Below are 20806 nucleotides of genomic sequence, written 5' to 3' on the forward strand. Positions count from 1 at the left end.
GAGGGCATGGCTAAACTGAGTCAGGCCCCAGTGGTGGGTATTTAAAGGTTCTATACACCATGAGATCTCTGACTTCTTCATTCATTGAGACAATTCAGACAAATATCCTCTCTCAAGCAACCGCTATACTCCTTTCTTTACACCATGGAGTAAAGCGCTAGTTTCAGTCAGGAAGTATGGAATATAATTTGTAAATTAGTCCTACATTCAGATGGCTGTCATGGAATTCTGACTCTTCCAGGGGGAAAAAAAAAAGGTATTTTGGTAACAGGCCTATCCAGAATGAGGCAACAATAACTAAAGCATTAATTGAGAGGATTTCTGAAGAACAGAAATGTCTGATTAAATTAAAAGTGCTCAGCACTTCCTAACATCAGAGCGATTATCATAATATCGTGAGCAGAAGCCTGTGGAGCTTGGCTGAAAGCAGTTATTATGTTTCCAGAGCAGGATCACGGGCAGTTCCATGACCACCCCACTCCCTCATTTTGCTTTGCTTTACTAGTCATTTGCTTTCCATACTGAAGCTTCACAAAGAAGCAAAAGATGTGATCCAATCTAACTTTGTATAAATGGTCTGCCCTATGCTTGTCTTTATTATTCACAATAGTCAAATATTATGCAAAAATGACACAACATACGCTTCCCACTTCCAATTCATCTTCTGTAGGTCCTTTTTTTTCAGGGAAACAATAAAGGAAAGAGTTCATTTTAGCATTCTTCCCATCATTACAAACATGGGAGTAATAATGCGCGGTGCACACGTAGCCTGGTAATCGTTAGGCGCTAGCCATCCCCTTCTGTTCTCAATCCACAAATCTGGCAATGTGACATATCTCCGTGTGGGAGTATGAATCTTAAGCTCAAGCTGTTGAGACACCTCCTTACAGTAGCTAGTAGCTGCACTGAGGCAGCGTAGTTTAGATGTGCCTCAAATCCTAAGGACAGGCTTCTGAAGTCTCAAAGTCTGAAATCCCCTGGGCCCAGTTTTTCACAAATGCTCCCCTGGCACACAAATCACAGGCACAGATCCATTCTACAGCTCCATTTGAAAGGCGTGGAGTCCATTCTCAGCTGATGTAAGTCGGCCCTGCTGCACTAAAGCCAGGGGTGAGTCACACCAGCTAAGGAAGTGGCCTGAAATCATGCTAACAGTCAGCAGAAACTGCTTTTTAAAGCTATTCTCCACCATGATGGAAAGTACAAGGCACACAAAGTACTAAAAGCTTTTATGTTTAGAATTTCTTTGACAAGATATTTTTCTGAGGACTAAGATGACTGTTACTCCAGAAATGAACATCATGCCATACAGTGCAATTCTGGAGCTGTCAGTTCAACATCTGTAAAGAGAAAAATCATAATGCGGCTCAGGCAATGCTTTCAAAAGCACAGTTTAGTCAGTGAAAGACAATACAGATTGTACAGAGAGAAAACTGTACTTTAACTAATGCTTGAGGAGTCTGTAAGAGTTAATCTCAGTGTAGACAAGCAAAATGGAGTGGATGATACAAAGAAAAAGTATTTGATTAAGAAGCTTACTGAGTTTCAGACAATGAGGTACGGAAAAAAACTGTGTACCTGTGTGGTACAGAAGGAACTATGTTTAAAATGGCTTGAGGGAGGGAATGTTACCTCGAATAAAGAGTGGTTCTAACTAAGAACATTTTAAACACCAATTAAATTATTATTGAACTGACTTTTGAGTTTGGACTGGTTTTCCTAAGATTATATTATGTGCCTGTGCAAATGAGGAAGAAGGATGAAAAACAACCAAATCAAAACTTTCCTTGAAAATCTGTATTGGCTCTCAGGAGATTTGGCCTGGGCACACAGGAATAGAAGAACGCACACGCTTACTGGCTTTAAAGAGCTAGTGGAGAAGAAACAAACACACCTTTGCCTTTAATGTATCTGCCTTCTGGGGCTCCCCTAACCTATATATTGTCCAGAGTGTCTCAGACATAGAAAGGCAGGAGTGAAAGATAAATTATTTGCTTTCGAAATTGGGAGGAAGCAGTGAAAGATTTTTGACTTTGAGGGGTGCTTCTGCATCAAGGGTCTGACTGCAGAGGATCGCATAAACACCTCTTTTCTTAGGATTGTACCCTAGCACTGTAGTAAACACTCTCCCAAGAGCAAGAGCAAAGTCTGTCTGAGAGCTTCACCCTGATCCAGCTTTGCTTAACTCATAAAGTTTCAGGGTTTTGGGGGTCCTGTTACTGTTCCTAAGTACTACTCTAAGCACCTGAATTTCTGAGTCTTCCCTTTCCTGGCCCACGGTCTTTCATGAGTGTTTTGCTTAGAGTTACTGCCTCTCTTTTCTGCCCCTCTCCAGCCTTTAGTTTTCCAATTCCTCCTCAGCCACAGTGTTGCATTCAGTGTCAATTATCTGAATTTACTGAACACATCAAACAAGCTCCAGTTTCACTTGGTATTTCATCTTCCTTTAGAGATTTATGTCTCCAATCTCTGCTAGATTACTGAGGCAAACAATTAATTCAATTAAGAAAATTATAGTAAATGATGCTGATTCTGTCAATAACATCCGTTTGCTACTTCTCAGAGGTTGCACTGTTTCACTCAGTGACCTCTTGTTCATGTACTTGAAAAAACATCAATCCACTTCTTATGATCACTTGTCAATCTTCCACTCATTATCTATCTTCTGGTTTTCTTTCCAAAAAAAAAGAGAAAGTTTTTATAACTACAGGTGAGTTGTCTGAAGAAAGAAATTGTGAGCAGACTAAAATCATGGGCAGGATTATGCAAGGCCTGGTAGGTATGTATTAACACAAACCAAGAATTAACACATGCAATGTATTGAAGGACTGCAGACATTCAAATATTTCTGCTTTCAGGGGAAGAATTTTCTGATATACTGACATTTGGTATCCCTATAAAACATTTGGAACAGTAAGTTAAGACACATAAATGAAAGCTTTACAGCATTTTTATTTACATAATTGCATTTTAGATACTACCCACCATACATTTCTGGGTTATTCTAACGTTATGTGGTTGTTACACATTTCTCTTTGCCAGCATTAAAATGGCAAAAAGAAAAAGCAAAAATACAGCAGAAAGAAAGTAACTATGAAAGGTGGTCGTCTCTCAGCAGAACAAAAGATACTGCTTTGTGGGATAACACTGAGCAAAATTGACATCAACAAGTTTAGTTGCGTATAAGGTTGCTTTCAGGTTTCAGGACAAATACATGAAACTTAGCTCTGTCTCATGCTTTTATGGGGGGCTGGCGAGGGCGGACGGGCAGCCCAAGCCTTTAGATATGTAATTCTGCTCTGGCAAGTGGCGAACCAGGAAACAAACCTCTTTTGCCAAAATCTTGTAACCATATCTATCTGTGTTCTGTTAGGTTATTATTCAGAGTATTTTCACTGAACAGAGATGCTTTGCAGAGGCTGAAATACAAATTCACAAAAACTGGCGTGATTCCCCCAAATATACAAAGGAGTATAGACATATAGGTGACCCAACCACAGCTTGTGCGATCCTTTTTCTAGTTACTCTGTTTAATTCAATCCAACATATTTCTGCAAAGCAAAACCACTATTATGGTGAATGATTTTCTGATAGTGCAGGGATATTTAAATGGACTCATCTTTTCTAAATGGAGGCTTCACCATCTGTTCTGCCCTTTCATTACAAATAGAGAGGAAACCTAACTCACTGCATCAGCATGTAAAGCCTAGCATCAAAATGATTTAGATGTACCTGTGTGTTCTTTATGCACCTGGTATGTTTTCTCACATACCAAACACAAATCAGTGGGAAGACCCAGCTCTGGTAACCTAATAAATTCTCTAATCTAGTGCCTTTTTTTCTTTCTCACAGCAGCAGAAATTGATGGCCAGTAGTTTGCATTTTATTAGGACAATTATGACCCTGTTGCTGTCCTGCAGGAGTTATATCTCTATTGGGCTGACAGTTTGTGATACCATTTACCTCTTTACAAAAAAATGAGCCTTGATTTCTATTCTTTCCCTCTTGCTGGGCCTACGTACACTTCATCATGGAGAGAAATCTTGTAGGAAATGTGCCGAGGATGTGTCAGACTGCTGAAAAGCTCTGTCCTTCCCCAAAGGATGCCACACAATCTCCTTGAGACCATTTAGAGAAGGAAAGGACCAGAAACTCCAAAATGCATCACACTGCATCATTTTTACTGCTTTAAATGACAAGATTTGCAGTAGGTTAGGAAGGGAAGTGCAAGTTAGCACATCTCATACTCTCTATACCAGGAGACTGATCGCATGCTCAGTGCAAACATTTATTCAAAGAAAACCCCCAGGGCCTACCTGTGTTGTAGCCCCTCCCAAGCGCTGGCCAGGGCCGATGATTCTTCCAAAGGTTGCCCAAATACCAATCACTCTGGTTCTCCACCAAGCCAAGAACCTGCTGCCCTGGAAATGAGCAAATTGCAAAAAGATCATGAGAGAAATGACAGTCAATCAACGGAAAACACACACAAAATCTGGAGAGGGACAGCCAGTGGAAAGAGAAGACAGAAGTTCGGGTGCTGCCTTCCTTTCAGGCATTTGGAAGATGCCTGCGTGTGTAGCAGACAGCAAGCCTGGCAGAGCAAACTCAGCACGGCTCATTTCTTTCCTTCTCCCCTGGCTGGTCTGAGTAATTAAACACTGTGGGAACCTTTGTCATGCTGACAAAAATATATCACCCAGACAAATCTGAATGCTGCTTGATTTTGGAATACAATGATGGAAAATCCTCCTAGTGAGAAGTAAGTGTTGGTAAAATCATCATCTAATATGAAGATCTGTTTATACTCTGATGGAGATAATATAATCGAAGAACAAGGCTCGGTATAACAAATTATTCTCTTCCCATGCTCCCCCACACTAGTTTCAGGTTTTTTTTTTTCTCGGTCACAAAGGAAATCCCTTTTGCTCAGGAAAATATTGGATTCTAAGAGTTTACCTACATAAGAAAGTTGCACTGCTTTAATTTAAGAGAGTAATTTAAAAGTCATTTAGGTAAGCCTGTGTGGAATGCTGCATAGAAATTATGATTTCAGTTTCAGACGGGCTTATTTTGGTTTAGCTTACATTGATTAGCAGCTGGCTTCAGCTAGAGTAAAACGTGTTTTAAATCAAATGTGTCTAGAAGGTTTGCACTGCTTGAAAATCAACTGAAAAATGAATGTTTGTATAGATAAGGACTTAATTATCTATCCTGAAATGTGCTGTATAAAATGTAAATAAGAGAAGTGATTGAAATGATGCTCTGGTGATGGAGGATGGAGGGAAGGGGAAAACTTCATTTGGATCTAGTCAAAGCAAGGAGAGGGAATGGTGTTTTGACAGAGGTACCCGCTCAGTGAGGACACTAAGACTGGGATTGGAAATTATTTTGCAACCTTTTGAGAAAGCAATTAAGCATTATCCTCTGAAGGCACATTTTCAAATCCCAGATATGCTCATAAAACTGGGTCTATGGCCACTGCAGTGCACTGAAAGTATTAAATGATCATTATACGTTGCTTATGTAGGACCATGGCTGTATTACTAAAATTTCAGTATGGCCCAAGACAAGATTGGGCTGACAAGCAAGCCATAAAGACAGAAGTGATTCATTAAATTTTATAATTGGCTAAGAAGACGTTAGGATAGGTCAGGTGATGGCGGTACTCTCCTGTGGTATCTCAAATTCAGTGGAATGTCAGTAACCTCCACGTGTGTCTCGAATGCTGTTTCAAAGAGTGGGAGCAGCAGTGAGTGGCCAGTGCATATAACAAATAAATCAGAATATTACGAAAGCATTCAAGGAGTGAACAGAAATCAATCTGGAAATAACCTTGAGAGACCACCAAGTCCACTTCACACCACTATTCGGGATCATCCTACTCTATCCTAATTGCAACTTGCCAATCCTCACCAGGCCTCATTGTCTAATGATCTCTCTCCTTTTCCATTATATATTATATATAACATATATATATTTAATTTTTCACATTATACTCCATACATCATTTTTTAAGAAGGTGGAAAATCTGTGAGAAAGCAGAAAGGATCATATAAAAGACCACCACGCATTTATCACTTCATTGGCACTACTGAAAACTGGTAGTATCAACAGAATGCAACGCACAAGAGAATGAAAGAAATGACAAGTTAGAGGCAGACGCATCCTAAGCAACTGATGGTTTGTTCATACAAATAAACTGTAGCATCTCTCAACCCGTGAGACATATGGAACACACTAGACAGCACATGAGGCGTCGCAAGCCATATATTGTGAGGAAATATGAAAAGGATCTCAACTGGCTGAAAAAGGTCTCACCCAAAAAAGGCTGAAGGGCACAATTTACACCAACACTTGTTGATTCCAAGCTGGAAGACTGCCTGTTCTTTATAATCACACCCTTACAGATGAGGTAGAATAAATCAAAATAAGAAAGTACCATGGCTAGTAAAGGATGAGAGAAAAAAATAAAATAAAAAATGCAGGTGCAGCTGGGCTGGAATGGATTGGCACAGCTGGTAGGAAGAGAGTCACCCTGCCCATATTCTAACAGTGCATTTCACAACTCAGCAGTCCCCAGATCCTTCTCAGGATAGTACTGCTAACATCAAAAGAAATGTTAGAATTCTATTTGCAAGAAGCAGATACTGAACTTCCTTACCATGGAGCACCAATCTGCTTTCATTATTTTAGCCCTGTGCATTTCCCAACAAGCCACAGAGTTCAGCCTTCAAACTGATGAATAATAAGAAATGTGCAAACCTTGCTGCTTGCTAATGGTTTTCCTTTCCCACCTACCAGTCCAAAATCTCAGTTCTGACAACGTACCCCTGAAGTACCTATTTCTCAGTTATTATTTCTCATCCTAAGATAAACTGAAAAGGCTCAGGAAATTACGTTCACGTGTATTTATTGTAGCTGTATCACTTCCATCCTCTTTTTCCCTTTATTTTTGAAGATACCCAAACAAATCCTGCTCTCACCAGTATTCCTTGAGGTTTGATATGGAACACGGATGAAGGCAGAAATTAACATCATGTAAGCTTTAGGGCTTAGATACATGGATCAGATAATGTGACTTACTGTGTAGCAACTGAGGTGGAATAACCACCCGTACACGTCCTTTTAGCTTGTCAAAAATACAAAGTAAAATGTGTTAGCTAACACACTTCAGTTTGCTTTTGCAATGGCCTGGGAACGCGCACATGTTCACATACCGTCCTAGGGTAGAGCGTTATGCAACTTGTCAGGCTGTTGTTACTCTTGCTGCTGTCTAAAAACCTACTAGGCAGATGTGATGGCTTGTCTCCCAAGCCACTTTGGAGAAAGTTATGAAGATATGCTTTGTATCTTCTCTAGTTATATTTCTGTTTACTCTAGGCTGGAATAGTGCTGCTGTCTCTGCCAAAGAATGATGTATTTTTATTTCCCTTTACATTGTCTCTATGATCTTGACTTAGGGCAAAAGTGATCAGGAAACCAGAACTTCAGCTGCATAGCAAATATTAATGGTTCCAAAAAATGTTTTCATTCTGAATCAGTACAGAGAAAAGAAATTCAGAAATATTCTCTGGGAAAAAATCCCCAAATATTTTGATCTGAAGATACTAAAATAACCACATCTAAACGTAGAACCCTCCTCATTTTAAATATATCAAACAATGTGACACATAATACAGATGCATAATATATACCATACATACCACATTATTCTATTTATTTAAAAGTTCAAACAAAATAAAATCATAAGTTCTACCCTGCAAATTTTTAACAACTAAAAATGTTTCACTCAAAGCTTTCATCAAAATTATTTCATATTAATGAATGATTGTGAAGATATCTGTCCATTGTATCTGAGCATTACCTGTTATTTATTTACTTTGTCAAATGCATTAGGAAGCTATAGAAATGAGGCACTGGCCAAAGCAATGCATGGTGTCGAGCAGGCACAATGAAGGCTCCCCTTGTCCACAGTTCCCTGACCATCCATGGGCCCCAACCTGTCCCTCTGCCACTCTTCACGCCCTACCTGCAAGGTGCCTGCCCTTCTGCGGAAGCTTCCACCAGCTTTATTCCCTCTGATCACACCGCAATCTGAATTCAGATTTTCCAAGGAGGAAGACCAGAGTTCCTTCCCACCATGGCCTTTTGTAAAAGGCAAGGATAAAAGAGTTATGCGAGTTACCCTTCCAGCAAATGAGAACACGGTGGCTACCATAATGAATTTGAATCGTTCGGCATTCTGAGCTGCCTGTTTCTTCTTCCTAAGAGTTATTATAATAAAATACCATCGCTAACAGCAAAAGCTCTGTCATTGTTTTCTGCGGTGGCCCTGCAGTTATGATTAAGTGCACTCCTCTCACTCCCTCTTACTCCAGGCACAAGTTACCTTATGAAAATGAAGCTGTCTTTCTTACTTATTCATACATCACCACTAACAGCCAGACAACAGAAAACAAGGCTATGATTCTGGCATGACCGCGGTGAAAAATTACCGAGCAGGCAGAATTACAGCTGGATTGCCGGGAACGGGGCTGTATGCTGCCTAGCCGCGGGACGAGACTTCTCCAGAAGGCAGCTGCACAGCTACAGCATTTTGCACAGTACAGCTCCCTGACAGCTCTCGCATGATGAGACGTGCTTCTCTCCTTGCAAAAGCTTAGCTTGTCACTGGGAAGAAGTTTCCATGGAAAAACAGATACTTCTGAGCCTGACAACTCAATGCCTTCGATTCTGTTTTCCCTTCATAGATTTTTGGTGGCTAACGGATGGAAAAGCATGATCCTCTAATTCAGGCACTAAAGGGGACTCCAGATGTCATCTCAGCTCCTAGCTCAGATACTGATTTCTTGGGTGACACTGGACAGGTCACGTAACAGCCTCTTGCTCGATTCCCCCTTAATAAAAATGGGGATAACAATAACTTTACCCCTCTCCCATTTTGCCTGTCTCACATATTGTAAATATAAGACTTCTGAGGTAATAACTGTGTGCTGGTTTCTACTGAAAGCATAACAGCAGCTGCCTGTGGCCAGGCTGAAGCTCCATCCAGCACAGTATTGTGTCTCCAGCAGCAGGGAGTAGCAGCTGTGCAATACGGAGCACAACGGGGCAGCTGTATGGTGGCACTTCTTAATAGCGGTCCTCCGGCTTCCAGTAACTTGTGGCACACGACACATCTGAAGAATAATCAGCTTTTATTTATGTTAAGTCTGGCATCTGCTAATTTCATTTGGTGCCCAGTACAATCTTGGTGCCTCTGAACAATATTTTCCTATTCTGCCCTGATTTTTCCCAGTCTTAGACAACTCTGCCTTCTCTAAAGTCTTTGGTACAAAGGGCCCTAGCCTCAGTTCTTGCCTTAAGGTATTTTGCTATTACAAACTATAATAATAATATTAAAAAATTATAGTTATTGCAACTACTTGCAATATCTTTAGTGGAAGCCTTATTTTTTTCCTTTTTTGGGCCCACAGCAAATAATTTGGGTGAGCTGCACTTTTTGTGGTCCTCAGGACGTCAGGCAGTTTCCGGAAAGGAAAAATAAAAAGGCATGTTAGAGTGGTGGGAAGGGGTGGGGTGGGGTGCCACCTTTTGATCGCCCATGGCCAAAAGGTGAGCTGGTATCCCATGAGAGATCAGCACAGCTCTCCTGGTTGTTACATTTGCAAGGTTTAGTTGTATTTGATACAGGCCTCCGAAGTGAAAAGCAAGTGCAAAGTATTTTTCAGCCGTTAAAAACATAAGAAGTAAGCAACTTCTACACCGTGGAGGTTAATAAAGGAGAACACAGCAGAACTCTGTCTTGCTACTTCTAACTACTTTAACAGCCGTGGTTTAAATCATTGGAATTTAATACAGACACGAATGCTGCAGCCTCAGCCAAGTACTGCCAGAGCAATGCATGTCTTCAGTGTAAGCTGAAAGAACAGGAGAAGGACTCAACAAGAATTTAAGATTCAAGCTTGGCAGGAATCAGGAGAACCGCAGAGTTCTGCTCCCAAAATGGGAAGCAGAAATAGAGAATAAAAAGGTGACAGGAGGGAAGAGGGGAAAAGGTACATATTCTGAATGCTGGAACATTTCTAAATTGGCCAGTACCAAGTCTGATGAACATAGAACTAGCTGAATCTATAATGGTAAAATGAAGCTAAGTTACTTTCTGCACGACTTGGAGTTAAAATCTTTCATTAATGTCCTTTTTCTCTTCTCTCCTTCTTCTAATTTCTTTTTCTTTATCCTTTAAACATCTGCATAAGACACCCTTCCTTTCTGAAATGTGTGAGGCCACGTCCTTAGCTGGTATAAATCTGCATGACTTCAGTGAAATCTGTACTTACGCTGATTGATACTAGCTGAATGTGTTGCACTCCCTGTTAAGTCCTGCCTGAGTGACTGACCCCTTCTCTATGGCCTTCCCGTCCCTGATCTTGCACTGCTTCACACGAAATATGTGGCTTCTAAAATCTTCCACTCCTCCTGCCACATCTCTCATCCACCTCTTCAGATCACTGTCAAGTTCAAGCTTTTCATCCTCACTATTGATGCCCTGTGCAATTCTTGTGCTGTCTATATCAATTCATGTTTCTTCCTGCTCCCAGACTCACTCCTCTCTTCTACTGCCGTGTCCTCTCTCATGCCTAAAAAAGACGCTGTCTTCTCATGCAACAAATGCCCTGAATTACCTCTGAAAATATATTTCAAGCCCAAAACCTCAGCATTTTCCTCTATAAAGTTTTTAGAAATTTTACCATGAATCCAGTATACAATATGCACATGAAATCTTATATGTGCACTATAACGCAAGTCTGCCTGTCCCCAGAAACACAGGACGACATTTTCTCATATGCCTGGATATGCCAGTGCAGGATACACCACGGTCAACAGAATTGAATACTTTAACCTCTACTGTGCATTTATTTCACAGGTGTGCATACGCATAACAGGTGTATGCATTATATATGTATGCACACATACGCATGCATATACATGCACACATACACATATTTACATTCATAAAAATATACAGATAAGTCTGTGTATATTTACAGGCAGGTATAAGAAAAGGCAGTCTCTACTATGAAGTGCTTCTTTTTTACAGGTGGAAAACTCAAATTTCAGGGAATAATGCTTCCTACAAAAGTTTACCCTTTTTATTTGATATTTGCATCAAATCATAGAATTATAGAATGGTTTCGGTTAGCAGGGACCTTAAAGACCATCTAGTTCCAACCCCCCTGGCCTGGGCCGGGACACCTCCCACTAGACCAGGTTGCACAAAGCCCCATCCAGCCTGGCCTTGAACACCTCCAGGGATGGGGCATCCACAACTTCTCTGGGCAACCTGTTCCAGTGCCTCACCACCCTCACAGTAAAGAATTTCTTTCTAATATCTAATCTAAATCTCCCCTCTTTCAGTTTAAAACTGTTACCCCTTGTCCTATCGCTACATTGCTGTTTCCCAACAGCCATTAGCCCTTCTTACTGGACTAACTGCTCATAGAGTGAAACTGCAGGGACAGTTATTAAGGAGTAACTTGGATGAGGGGGAGGCCAAGGAGTAGCTCACTGAAGTTACCACTGGACTGTCTCAGGAGGGAGCATCACATTGGACAGCACACTGATGCCAGGAGAGGAAGAAAGGAGACAGGCAGTGAACACCTGATAAGAAAGGAGCGTAGATAAGTGAAGCAGAAGTAGATACAGTACATCAAGGGCAGGGAAAGACAAGGTGGACCACGCTGAGTCAGTGAAGGAGAAAGAAGCTAGTGAAAGGAATAAAGGAAGACACTGGCAACGCTGGAACAAGGACCTAAAGCAATGTTATCAGCTGACTTCTGGATGTACTCAGAAATGGTGATGTGGCCAGGGCAAAAGAAGTTACAGCAACTTGTGCCAAAGAAGAAGAATAACTCAGCGAGAATTATTCTTCTACACGTACAGAAAGAAACATGACAAGTGTTTTGTAGGTGGTAGGAGGGAGGATTCAAAAGGCACAATCATACACAAAAGATGATCAAGAAGATGAAGCACACAGAATTGGACCAAGAAAGGTTGGGGTAAAGAGCTAACTCTTTGATTCATCTTCATAAGGAAAGATGAAAGAATTAAATCCATCAAAAGAAGAGAATATATTTGGTTTCTGCACATCTTCTCTTCTCCTCCAAGGAGCTCGTTAGAAAAATGAAGAGGACGGTGAGGAGTCCAGCAAACTACAGTAAAGCTAGCAAATCTATCATTAGTGTTTGCAGCACTTTCATCTGCAGAATTTCAGGGAAATGGATTCTCAGCAGCCGAGCCCAAGAGAGTAAGCATAGAAAAAACCTTTTACTTTGGAACAAAACTTTTTGAGGTTTTCTGTGACAATGGCAAGGCTTCGTGTGCCCATGACAACAGGGCTGCTGTGTTGGCAGCAAGTTAAGAAGAATTCGAAGATGTTATGATTTGGACATGCACAGAAGTTTTTGCTTGTTTTCTACCTGGCAGGAAAGGATCTGCCTGATGCTTTGTCAGGAAATGTGCTCTACCGTGGAGTCTGGGGAAGAATGAACTTGGCCACAGAAACTCTTGTGAAATTGTAAGCCAGACCAGAAGGGATGCCCATACCAGTTTCAAGTGCTGCTAAGCCTTTCCTTCCTTACCTCATTTTTTATGTCATGGTTTATAGCACAAAATGCCCCAGCAGCAGAAATGACATCTAATTAACAGCAATAGGAGACTTGAAATGAACCCTCTTTGAGGTGATGGGTATTCTCTCCTAACCAGGCTGTAGGAGGTCGGTGAGATGTACTCGTTGCTCTGACTACACACCTCACTTTTTTAGTCACACCAATGGCAGCGTAAAGATTGTGTGCCCCGATACTCCTTTTTCGTCATCATGGTCTCCTTTTTAATTTTTAATTTATTCAATATAAAACCCCACACTCTTACAAAATTGAAAACTTCTTGCTCTGAAAGCAGCAAAATGTCCCTGTGAACACAGTGAATTCCAATTCACTAGTTCTAATATTCAGGCATTGGTGTGAGAGAAAAGATATTTTTAAAAGACTGTGCTCAGTGTTTCAGGAACATACAAGCTATTAAAATCATGGCTTGAATTTGTGCTGTGCAGGAATACGTGATCACTGAACAAAAAATGCCGCCTTTTTTGATGCCAAAGATAATGCAATAAACTGTCTTGGAGGAGTGTGTGAAGAGCATGAAAGTAACTGTTCATGCACCATGACTGCCTGTCACAACTGTACCAATTTTACGAAGGTGATAAGGTCTTGATATGCATATTTTGGTTGGCACAAACCCCATCTGTGAAATGCATCTCAGTAATGGGGAGCTGAGCAGCAGGCTGCAATGTGTAATCAAGAACCCAACTCTTATGCAATGCCTGTCATTAGTAGCGCTTTACAAAGGAAAGGAGAGACCTGCTTACAGGAGGAGAAACGGAGGCACATGGTGATGAAGTGACATTTCCAAGGTCACCAGGGAGGTGACTCGTAATCTATGACTTGTGAAACCCAGAGCACTGCCCTTAGATACTGAGAGAAACCATCCTTTTTAACAGCCTAGTTCCTAAATTGCCACTGCCAGTTATCATTTAGAAATTCCCTCTCAGCTAGTCTTTCAAGCAGCTGTCAGCTTACTGGGTCCACTGATGGCTGAGTTTTTCTTGCCACATCCCTGAACGCTATGTTCTGCTCTGCCATAGATTTACTTTGGGTACGTCCCTTGGGACTCTGGACATCACTTTCTTCTTGACGTTCAGGCAGCTGCTCATTTCAGCTGTGACGAAGTAAACTTTAAGCCGCCTCCGTTAACTGAACACGCTTAACTCAGATTCCCATCAAGGTAACAGGTTAGCAGCTGGCTGTTTGTTCCTCACTTTCGTTCTGTAAAATGAAGATAACACCACTGCTTCACTACACTTCATCGGGTTTCAGTAATCAGTGTTTGAGGTTTTTGGAAGAGTAAACTGCTGTTGATTAGCAATGAATTAGAGACAGAGGGTAAGAGCTTTCTAATATTCCAGAGGCTGTTCATGGAAATTGTGCACAGCTTCCTACTTTGTATCCTTTTTGGCAGTTATTGTATATAAACAGCAAGATATTAAACCCCCTTCCTTTTTATTTAAAAGGAACAAATCTTTTAAATCAAGGGTCACAGCAGAATTGTTTGTAAGCAACAAATCAGTAGGTGTGTAACATAAGTACTTTCTCTGAGGATCAGAGAACTCCCAGAATGTAGAAGCAGTGGCAGAAAAAAACACACGATGAAAAATATGAAAAAGATTAGTTTTCTGGTGACAAGTAAAAAAACCAAACCATACCAAACCAGAAAAAAACAGTGCCATATTTAGTAGAAAAGGGCTGTAGTCACCCACTGAATGTGAAAAAGGTTGCCAAGTTATTGTCTGTGGTGTTGAAATACAACTATGTTGACATTATTTTTCCCCTTTGTTGGCTTCAGTTCTGCTAAAAAATAAACAAGCTCTGCATTTCCCTTTGGCTATATGGCTTTACCAGCCTATGCAAATTTTTCATAATGGAAATTCAGGAGTCGTCTCTTCAGTAGACACAGATTGCAGTAAGATGCTGCTACCTGCCTAGCACTTCTTGCCAATGCTATTAATAGCACTTACTATACTGACACTTGGTTTATGTAAACAGCTCACCTTATCATTTTAATTATGGGCCTCAAGACAGGTTAGAGTTCACAAACAGTACAGCTAAGCATTATTTATATATCAGGAGTATCAGGTGGCAAGATGACACAGCAAACACATGTAAACATTTGTTCACATCTAATGACCAAGCACAATTAGTCTTATATTGGAAAATACAATAGAGCTCTGTTACCAAACAATAACCTGCTCTTTTGCATCTTGAGCCTACAGAATAAGAGATGCTTCTGCCTGATATGACAAAACAGTGGCTGTACCAGAAGCCTCATGCTTTACTGATGAGCTCGAGAGTCTTGGGATCTGTTCCTCATTCTAATGTTGACCGGCTGTGCAATCACAGATGGGTCACCTCTTTGTTGAGCTTCAGCCTCTCTGAGTCTGATTCTGCAGTCAGGCTAAATAGCACATGTGCATATAAGAAGAAAAGAACAACCTGGAGAACAGAATGGAAAATTTTATCCTGACACGGTGTTGCAAGTTATCTTGTCAGCAAGAGATGAAGCACTGCAAATACCTAATAAACGTGCAGAGAATTGCTCTTAAATGTAAGCACCACTATTCTTTCTCTATGTTCTTCTCTGTCTTCTAACCTGTACCCTGGAGATACCTGGGTTTACAGGACAAAGGGGTTGCGATGTTCTCTTGCTGAAAACATGTCTACTCGTAAACTCAACTCAAAATCATATATAGCATTGACTCAGTTTTGCCAGCATGTAATAACCCTGTCCAATACTACAGGGTCAAGACTGGCACAAAGATAAAATTATGAAGCCACCACTCACGTAGTCTAAGAATCCCGTAAAGCTTGGAAAAAGCAATATTCTTCATTCTTCGGTCTTTTGCAGATCAATCTCTATGGATATTTCAAGATGTTTAACTAAAGTCCACCTCAGCACTGACATTTCCCTCTTTTTCCTGTTTATTGCCTTAGCACTGAGAGATGCCGGTTGTTCTGAAGAACTTCAGAGCAAAAAGGAAGAAGGCCGTCTCAACTGAGTAAAAGGATAAAAACAAGTGTTATGAAAATCAAGTTAAGCTCCTTCTCCCTCTTTGTTGTTTAATTATTTAGTTAGTGCAGGTCTGTCTTTGACTGAAAGAAACAGATGAAAAATGTGAGCCAAATAGTACACAGAGAGTACACAGAATTTTATTGTACAGCCCTGAGCCTAAGAAACTTTAAAGTGTTACAAAAGAGTTAAAGTCTGAAAGCAAAGAGGTGAGAGCGGAGCAGAAGGTGCCAGTTTCATTAAGTAGATATGTTGATGATAACGGGAAGAAAGGGCAAGACTCACTGTCCACTGAAACACAACAACTCCCATAATGTATTCTGCACATCATATCGTTCAAGCCTCTAATATTTCATTCATTGATTTTATTGTCAAATGAAAAGGCGCTTGTTCCAAGTGGCATTTAGCGAGACAGATAGGGAGAGACCCAGACTTCATTACTGGGATTTTGCTCTCTGGATAATGTTGACATTATATGGGTAAAAAGCAAAAAGAGTGCAAAAGTCTACCAGTCCCAATGTTTAGAAAAGTCTCTTTGGTTCTCTTCCCGAAAGCTGAGGGGCTTTTTACCTGGTCAGACTGCAGTCTGCCTCACATGTCACATGGCTCACATGCCTGTGAAAAGGCATAACTCAAACTTCTCAGGCAAGTGCTTTGAGGCAGGCTTTGTTAGTCTAGGATTCAACTTTTGTGTTGAATGCTGTTTTCCACTATAGCAAGAGAGAAGATCAGAAGAGAACTCTACAAACTATTAAACTTTCTGGCATCCATTTTTAAGGAAATATTCAGCATTGTGCTTACACAACTTACACAACAGAGAGGACATACATATATGTATTCAACTGAGGCTGCTCTCTTTTGCCTCAGCAGTAAATATCATCAGAGAAAGCCTGTAAGTGTGTTTACTGACGCTCAATAGTTACAAGTGGTTGCGCCAATTGAGAGGCAAAGAAGAGCTCAGAGTTCCTTTCAGCCACAGAAATAAATGTATGGAAAAGTCAAACACCAGAAAGAAGGAGACACACATCTGTATGGGAGTTCAAAAAGCACCCCAAAACAAGCTGTCTGTTCCCAAATCCACCTAGTAGAGTAGAATACTGAAACAGTGTTGGTGAGAAAAAGCACTCCAAACCTTGCTGTCTTTGTAAAGAACTAGAGGAGGAAAATGCAGACAGTAAAAGCAGTTTCTGGAAGAAAATCCAGACCTTTCCATTTCAGAGAAGTATCCTCCTCAGTGAATTAGTTATGATCATTCCTCTTATTCTCCCTCCCTTTCTAGCCTCACTACTTTTGCATTCCTGGTGCCCAGCAGCATGGCCTCACCAAGAAGCTGTCTGCAGCCAGATGCAATGGACACTTTTTTAAGAGATAGGAGAAGCTGGTTCAAACCCTTACAGGATGGAAAAGAGTCTGTGAGCAGGCCTTCCCTCTTCTGGCCATCTGCTCCTTCCCCTACATTAGTATGTAAAACGTAGCACTAGCACCCCACAAACTCTCCTTCGTGCTCTTCCTCTGTAATGAGGTCAACTTGTTTGGACCTTCTAAAAGGTTAGGTGCAGGACAGTAAAGATGCAAAATGGATTTATGCTGAAAATAGCTGTCAGTTGTCTGGTTTGACCAAAATGACAGCATCTGTAGGCAGGCACAGCAGCAGAGCTTCAAGTGCCTGCGTGTTGCGGCTAAAAGCAAGGTGCCTATTAGCAGCTTGGGAAAACTTCTGTGATCTGCTTTGCTAGTTAAGTGTATAAGCTCCATCTAGATTTAAATTTAAACAATAATGTCCCTTTGATAACCTGAGCCCAGTTTCACTGCTTCTTTTTTTTTTTTTTTTAAAGTGATTTTTATAGCAAGGTTTAGGGTGCAAGCTTTCCTTCAAAAATGCTAAAGAGAAGAATCAAAATGATCAGCTCAAATACTGAAAATGTCAAGGTAAGACAAACCATACTTCCACAATAAAATGAGAGGGAGGCATGAAAGTACTAAGAAATCCGAGGACATCGAAATGCAGTAAGCCAGCTGTGCAACCACTGCAGGAAAGCATGCAAAGGGCAGGAAGTTACCGTATCAGTTAATGCCCTTAATCTCTACTAATGCATGAAGTGTAAGCAACATTTCTTTTACGAAGCAGTAAGATGCTGTTATGAGTTTTGAATCTATCTTGCATCTCAATGAATTCTGTAATCAAAAGCAAATCAAAAGAGCAAATCAAATATGAGTAAATTTCCCGTTACTTAATTCTCGTCACCTGTCTAGGGACAAGATGGAAAACACTATAAAAATTGAAAGCTGCAAAATGGCCTTGGCTAACTCACTCCCTCATAACCACAGACATTAGATGACACGCTGTACTTGCTCTTAAAAAGGGAACAAATGCATGAGATAAATAAGATAAAGAAAATTATCCGCAACCTATCTGTATGATAAGCCTCTTTTGTGTAAAAAAAGGTATTACAAAAGTAAGGGCTTCATTCTCTGTCTTCCTTGGGGAGAAAAAAAAGAAGTCCCTCACCCACCAGCTGATCACAAGACAGACCCTTTATCAGCTCGTAGTGCCATGTAGTGGAAGCTGATGTCACCTTTTTGTCAGTCATGCTGCAGATCTATTAAGCACCATAATAAATACAAATTACAATAGAAACACATTTAATACTTTAGCAAATTAAAAATGGATTGCCTTTCAAGTACTGAAAAATAGCAACAAATTAATATGCATTTGCAGATCAGAAAGGCAATAAATCAAAAAAAGGGATGATGTAGATGACAATTTTGGCTGCGTATTGGGAAGATCAGTAAAACCCAGTTAAATCGAGAGATGAAGTCTTGGCTTCCATTGGATGTAACACTGAAAGAATTAATTCAGACCTCAGTCACATAAGCACTGTAGAAGCAAGCACACTAATTTGAAAAATTATCACCCCATAGCAGAAGTTACTGCCTACCTAGTTCATCTCAGCGTACAGCCATCTGGATTAGCTGCAGCCCTCTTCACTGGCCCTTTATAATGGCTGTATGGGGAGTGAGAGGGACTGCGAGTCCCCATAAAATCTGTTAATGCAGCTCACGGAAAAGTAATGAAGAGATGATGGCAATAATTTCTTAAATCACGCCAAGCAATATTGTCAAGCTATCAGTTTATGCCTCCGAACGCATACAGTAAATGGGACATTTACAGTTAATCTGTTCTAATCTCTAGAAAAGGTAAATCCCTTGTTAGCACTGAGGACAGATTCTATAACCTGGTAGATTTGTGAAAGTCTCATTCAGTATCTCACTTCAGCTTCCACCTCTGCCCTTTTAAAAGACAAAACTGATCTTCTTTCTCTAGGATTCTTTCCTGGAAGTGCACAAATATTGTACTTGCTCATAAAATCCAACTGTGTAGTCCCAAACAGGCAGACCTGCCCAAGATTTACCCTTCACAAAGAAAAGATAACATAAGTGGCTCCAAATAACTCTTGCGAAATCATCTGTGCACAGATTTTTTTTCAAATGCACCTGAACTAACTCTTATTTTAGTCCATCCAGTTCCAGCCTCCTTCTGGAGGTGACTTACGCATCCCTTTGGGGCATTTCTTAACTCCCCACTTCATTAGTGCAACTTTTAGCTTAGATCTACACTTGATCCCTACCATGCCCTAAGGGTTTTCAGAAATGAACCTCTTTTTCACAAGATTGTTTTACTTCTGATTTGTATGATTTTCTCTCTGTGTTCAATGCTGGAAAATACGGATTGTCAACAGCGCTTTGTAAATTGGCGTAAGAAATGTAGGGATCATTTTCAATGGTACATACACACTCAAAAAACAAAAAAAAAAGTAAAAGAATACAACACCCACTCTACAATACATGAAATGCCAGTTTCTTTCCTTCTAGAATAAGATGTGACCTTCTGACTAAATCTGAAGCTCTTACTCTGTCATTTAGGCTCAGCCCATTAATTGCATGAGGAAACAAAGTCCAAGGCATAGATCAAATTCTGGGACAGCCTTCCATTTGTTATCACCACATGAAGAGGAACTCAGCTCCTGCCTTCCCATGAAAGGAAAATAAACAATTTCCCATTTAAGCTTGTAAGATCAATGCTGCAAGAAGAGAAATGTGCGAGTATGCATACACTGAAGGAAAGGAAGATTTACGTTAACATGTGACTTAAGACACTAAGGCATTAATAAGAGATCATTATCTGTTTTGGAGGTGGAGAAAAGATCTTCTATATATCATTACCAGATTCTGATCGGCTCTAGAAAGTGTAAAGTACTAATGTTATTTCATTTCACAACAGATGGGAAGGTTCACCCCTCAGAAAGACTGAATGAGGGCTGACTCAACAGCAACCATAAATTATTAACGAATTTGAAGGATTTTTCCTTTCCTCTTTTTCCCCAAGTCCTCTAAGCTAATTTTGTAGCTAATGCAAGGACAGATCTGAGGGAGTAATTATCAAGCAGGTACGACAGGATTAAGTAAATGCTGTATGACAAGACAATGCTGGGCTTCTCTCACTGAACCACTACATAAATTATTTGTGGTCAGGATTAAAGTATTTAATTAAATCATCTTTGTGTAGATGAAACATGAAAATTATTTTTTAAATTGCTGCAAGAGAGAAAAAAAAAACTTCCCTTCGTTTGCTTCTTACAATCTATTATTGAGTCTGTAGTTCAAAAAACAAAATGATCAAAACAGCAGTGACTCACTGGCAAGAGCATTAGGATAAATCAACGTACCTTGAAAGTTATCTCCTTGCATACTCTTCTCCCCCAGCCAAGATGACTGCAATGTTATGCAAACACGTTACTGGAACAAGGACAGCTTCCAGACCAGAAAGGTAGTGTCCCTCTGTGGTCTGAGTGGTTTACACACAGGAATTCTCCTTCATGTAAAGTCTGTCACTTCGGTGAGCTCTTACTAAACATTAGCGGTCTGCTAGCAGACTCAGAGAGAGAAAAGGGATTGTCAATTTTTTGTTTTACAAAAATGATAGTGGGAAGTAAGGGAAGTCTTCCTATTTAAGAAAAGAAGAAGCGTGTGTAGAACAAAGGATTTTTTGACGTCTGAGAACAATAAAAGGGAAAAAACCCAAATTTAAGACATAGCTCCTCGTCCTGAGGTGTATTTCTGCAGT

The 20806-nt window shown here is 40.4% G+C and overlaps 1 protein-coding gene across 9 annotated transcripts in view; it reads right to left on the bottom strand.

Annotated features, from left to right (window-relative positions):
- LARGE1 (LARGE xylosyl- and glucuronyltransferase 1) overlaps window positions 1-20806 on the bottom strand; it is a 290753-nt gene that overhangs the window by 66583 nt on the left and 203364 nt on the right. For all 9 annotated transcript variants that reach the window (XM_054192882.1, XM_054192875.1, XM_054192866.1 and 6 more), the window contains one exon: window positions 4317-4421. In XM_054192882.1, coding sequence (XP_054048857.1) covers window positions 4317-4421 — 105 coding nt within the window. The remainder of the gene's footprint in view (window positions 1-4316; window positions 4422-20806) is intronic.

The sequence above is a fragment of the Rissa tridactyla genome, chromosome 1 (genome assembly GCF_028500815.1).
Source record: "Rissa tridactyla isolate bRisTri1 chromosome 1, bRisTri1.patW.cur.20221130, whole genome shotgun sequence".
In the NCBI taxonomy this organism is placed as follows: domain Eukaryota; kingdom Metazoa; phylum Chordata; class Aves; order Charadriiformes; family Laridae; genus Rissa; species Rissa tridactyla.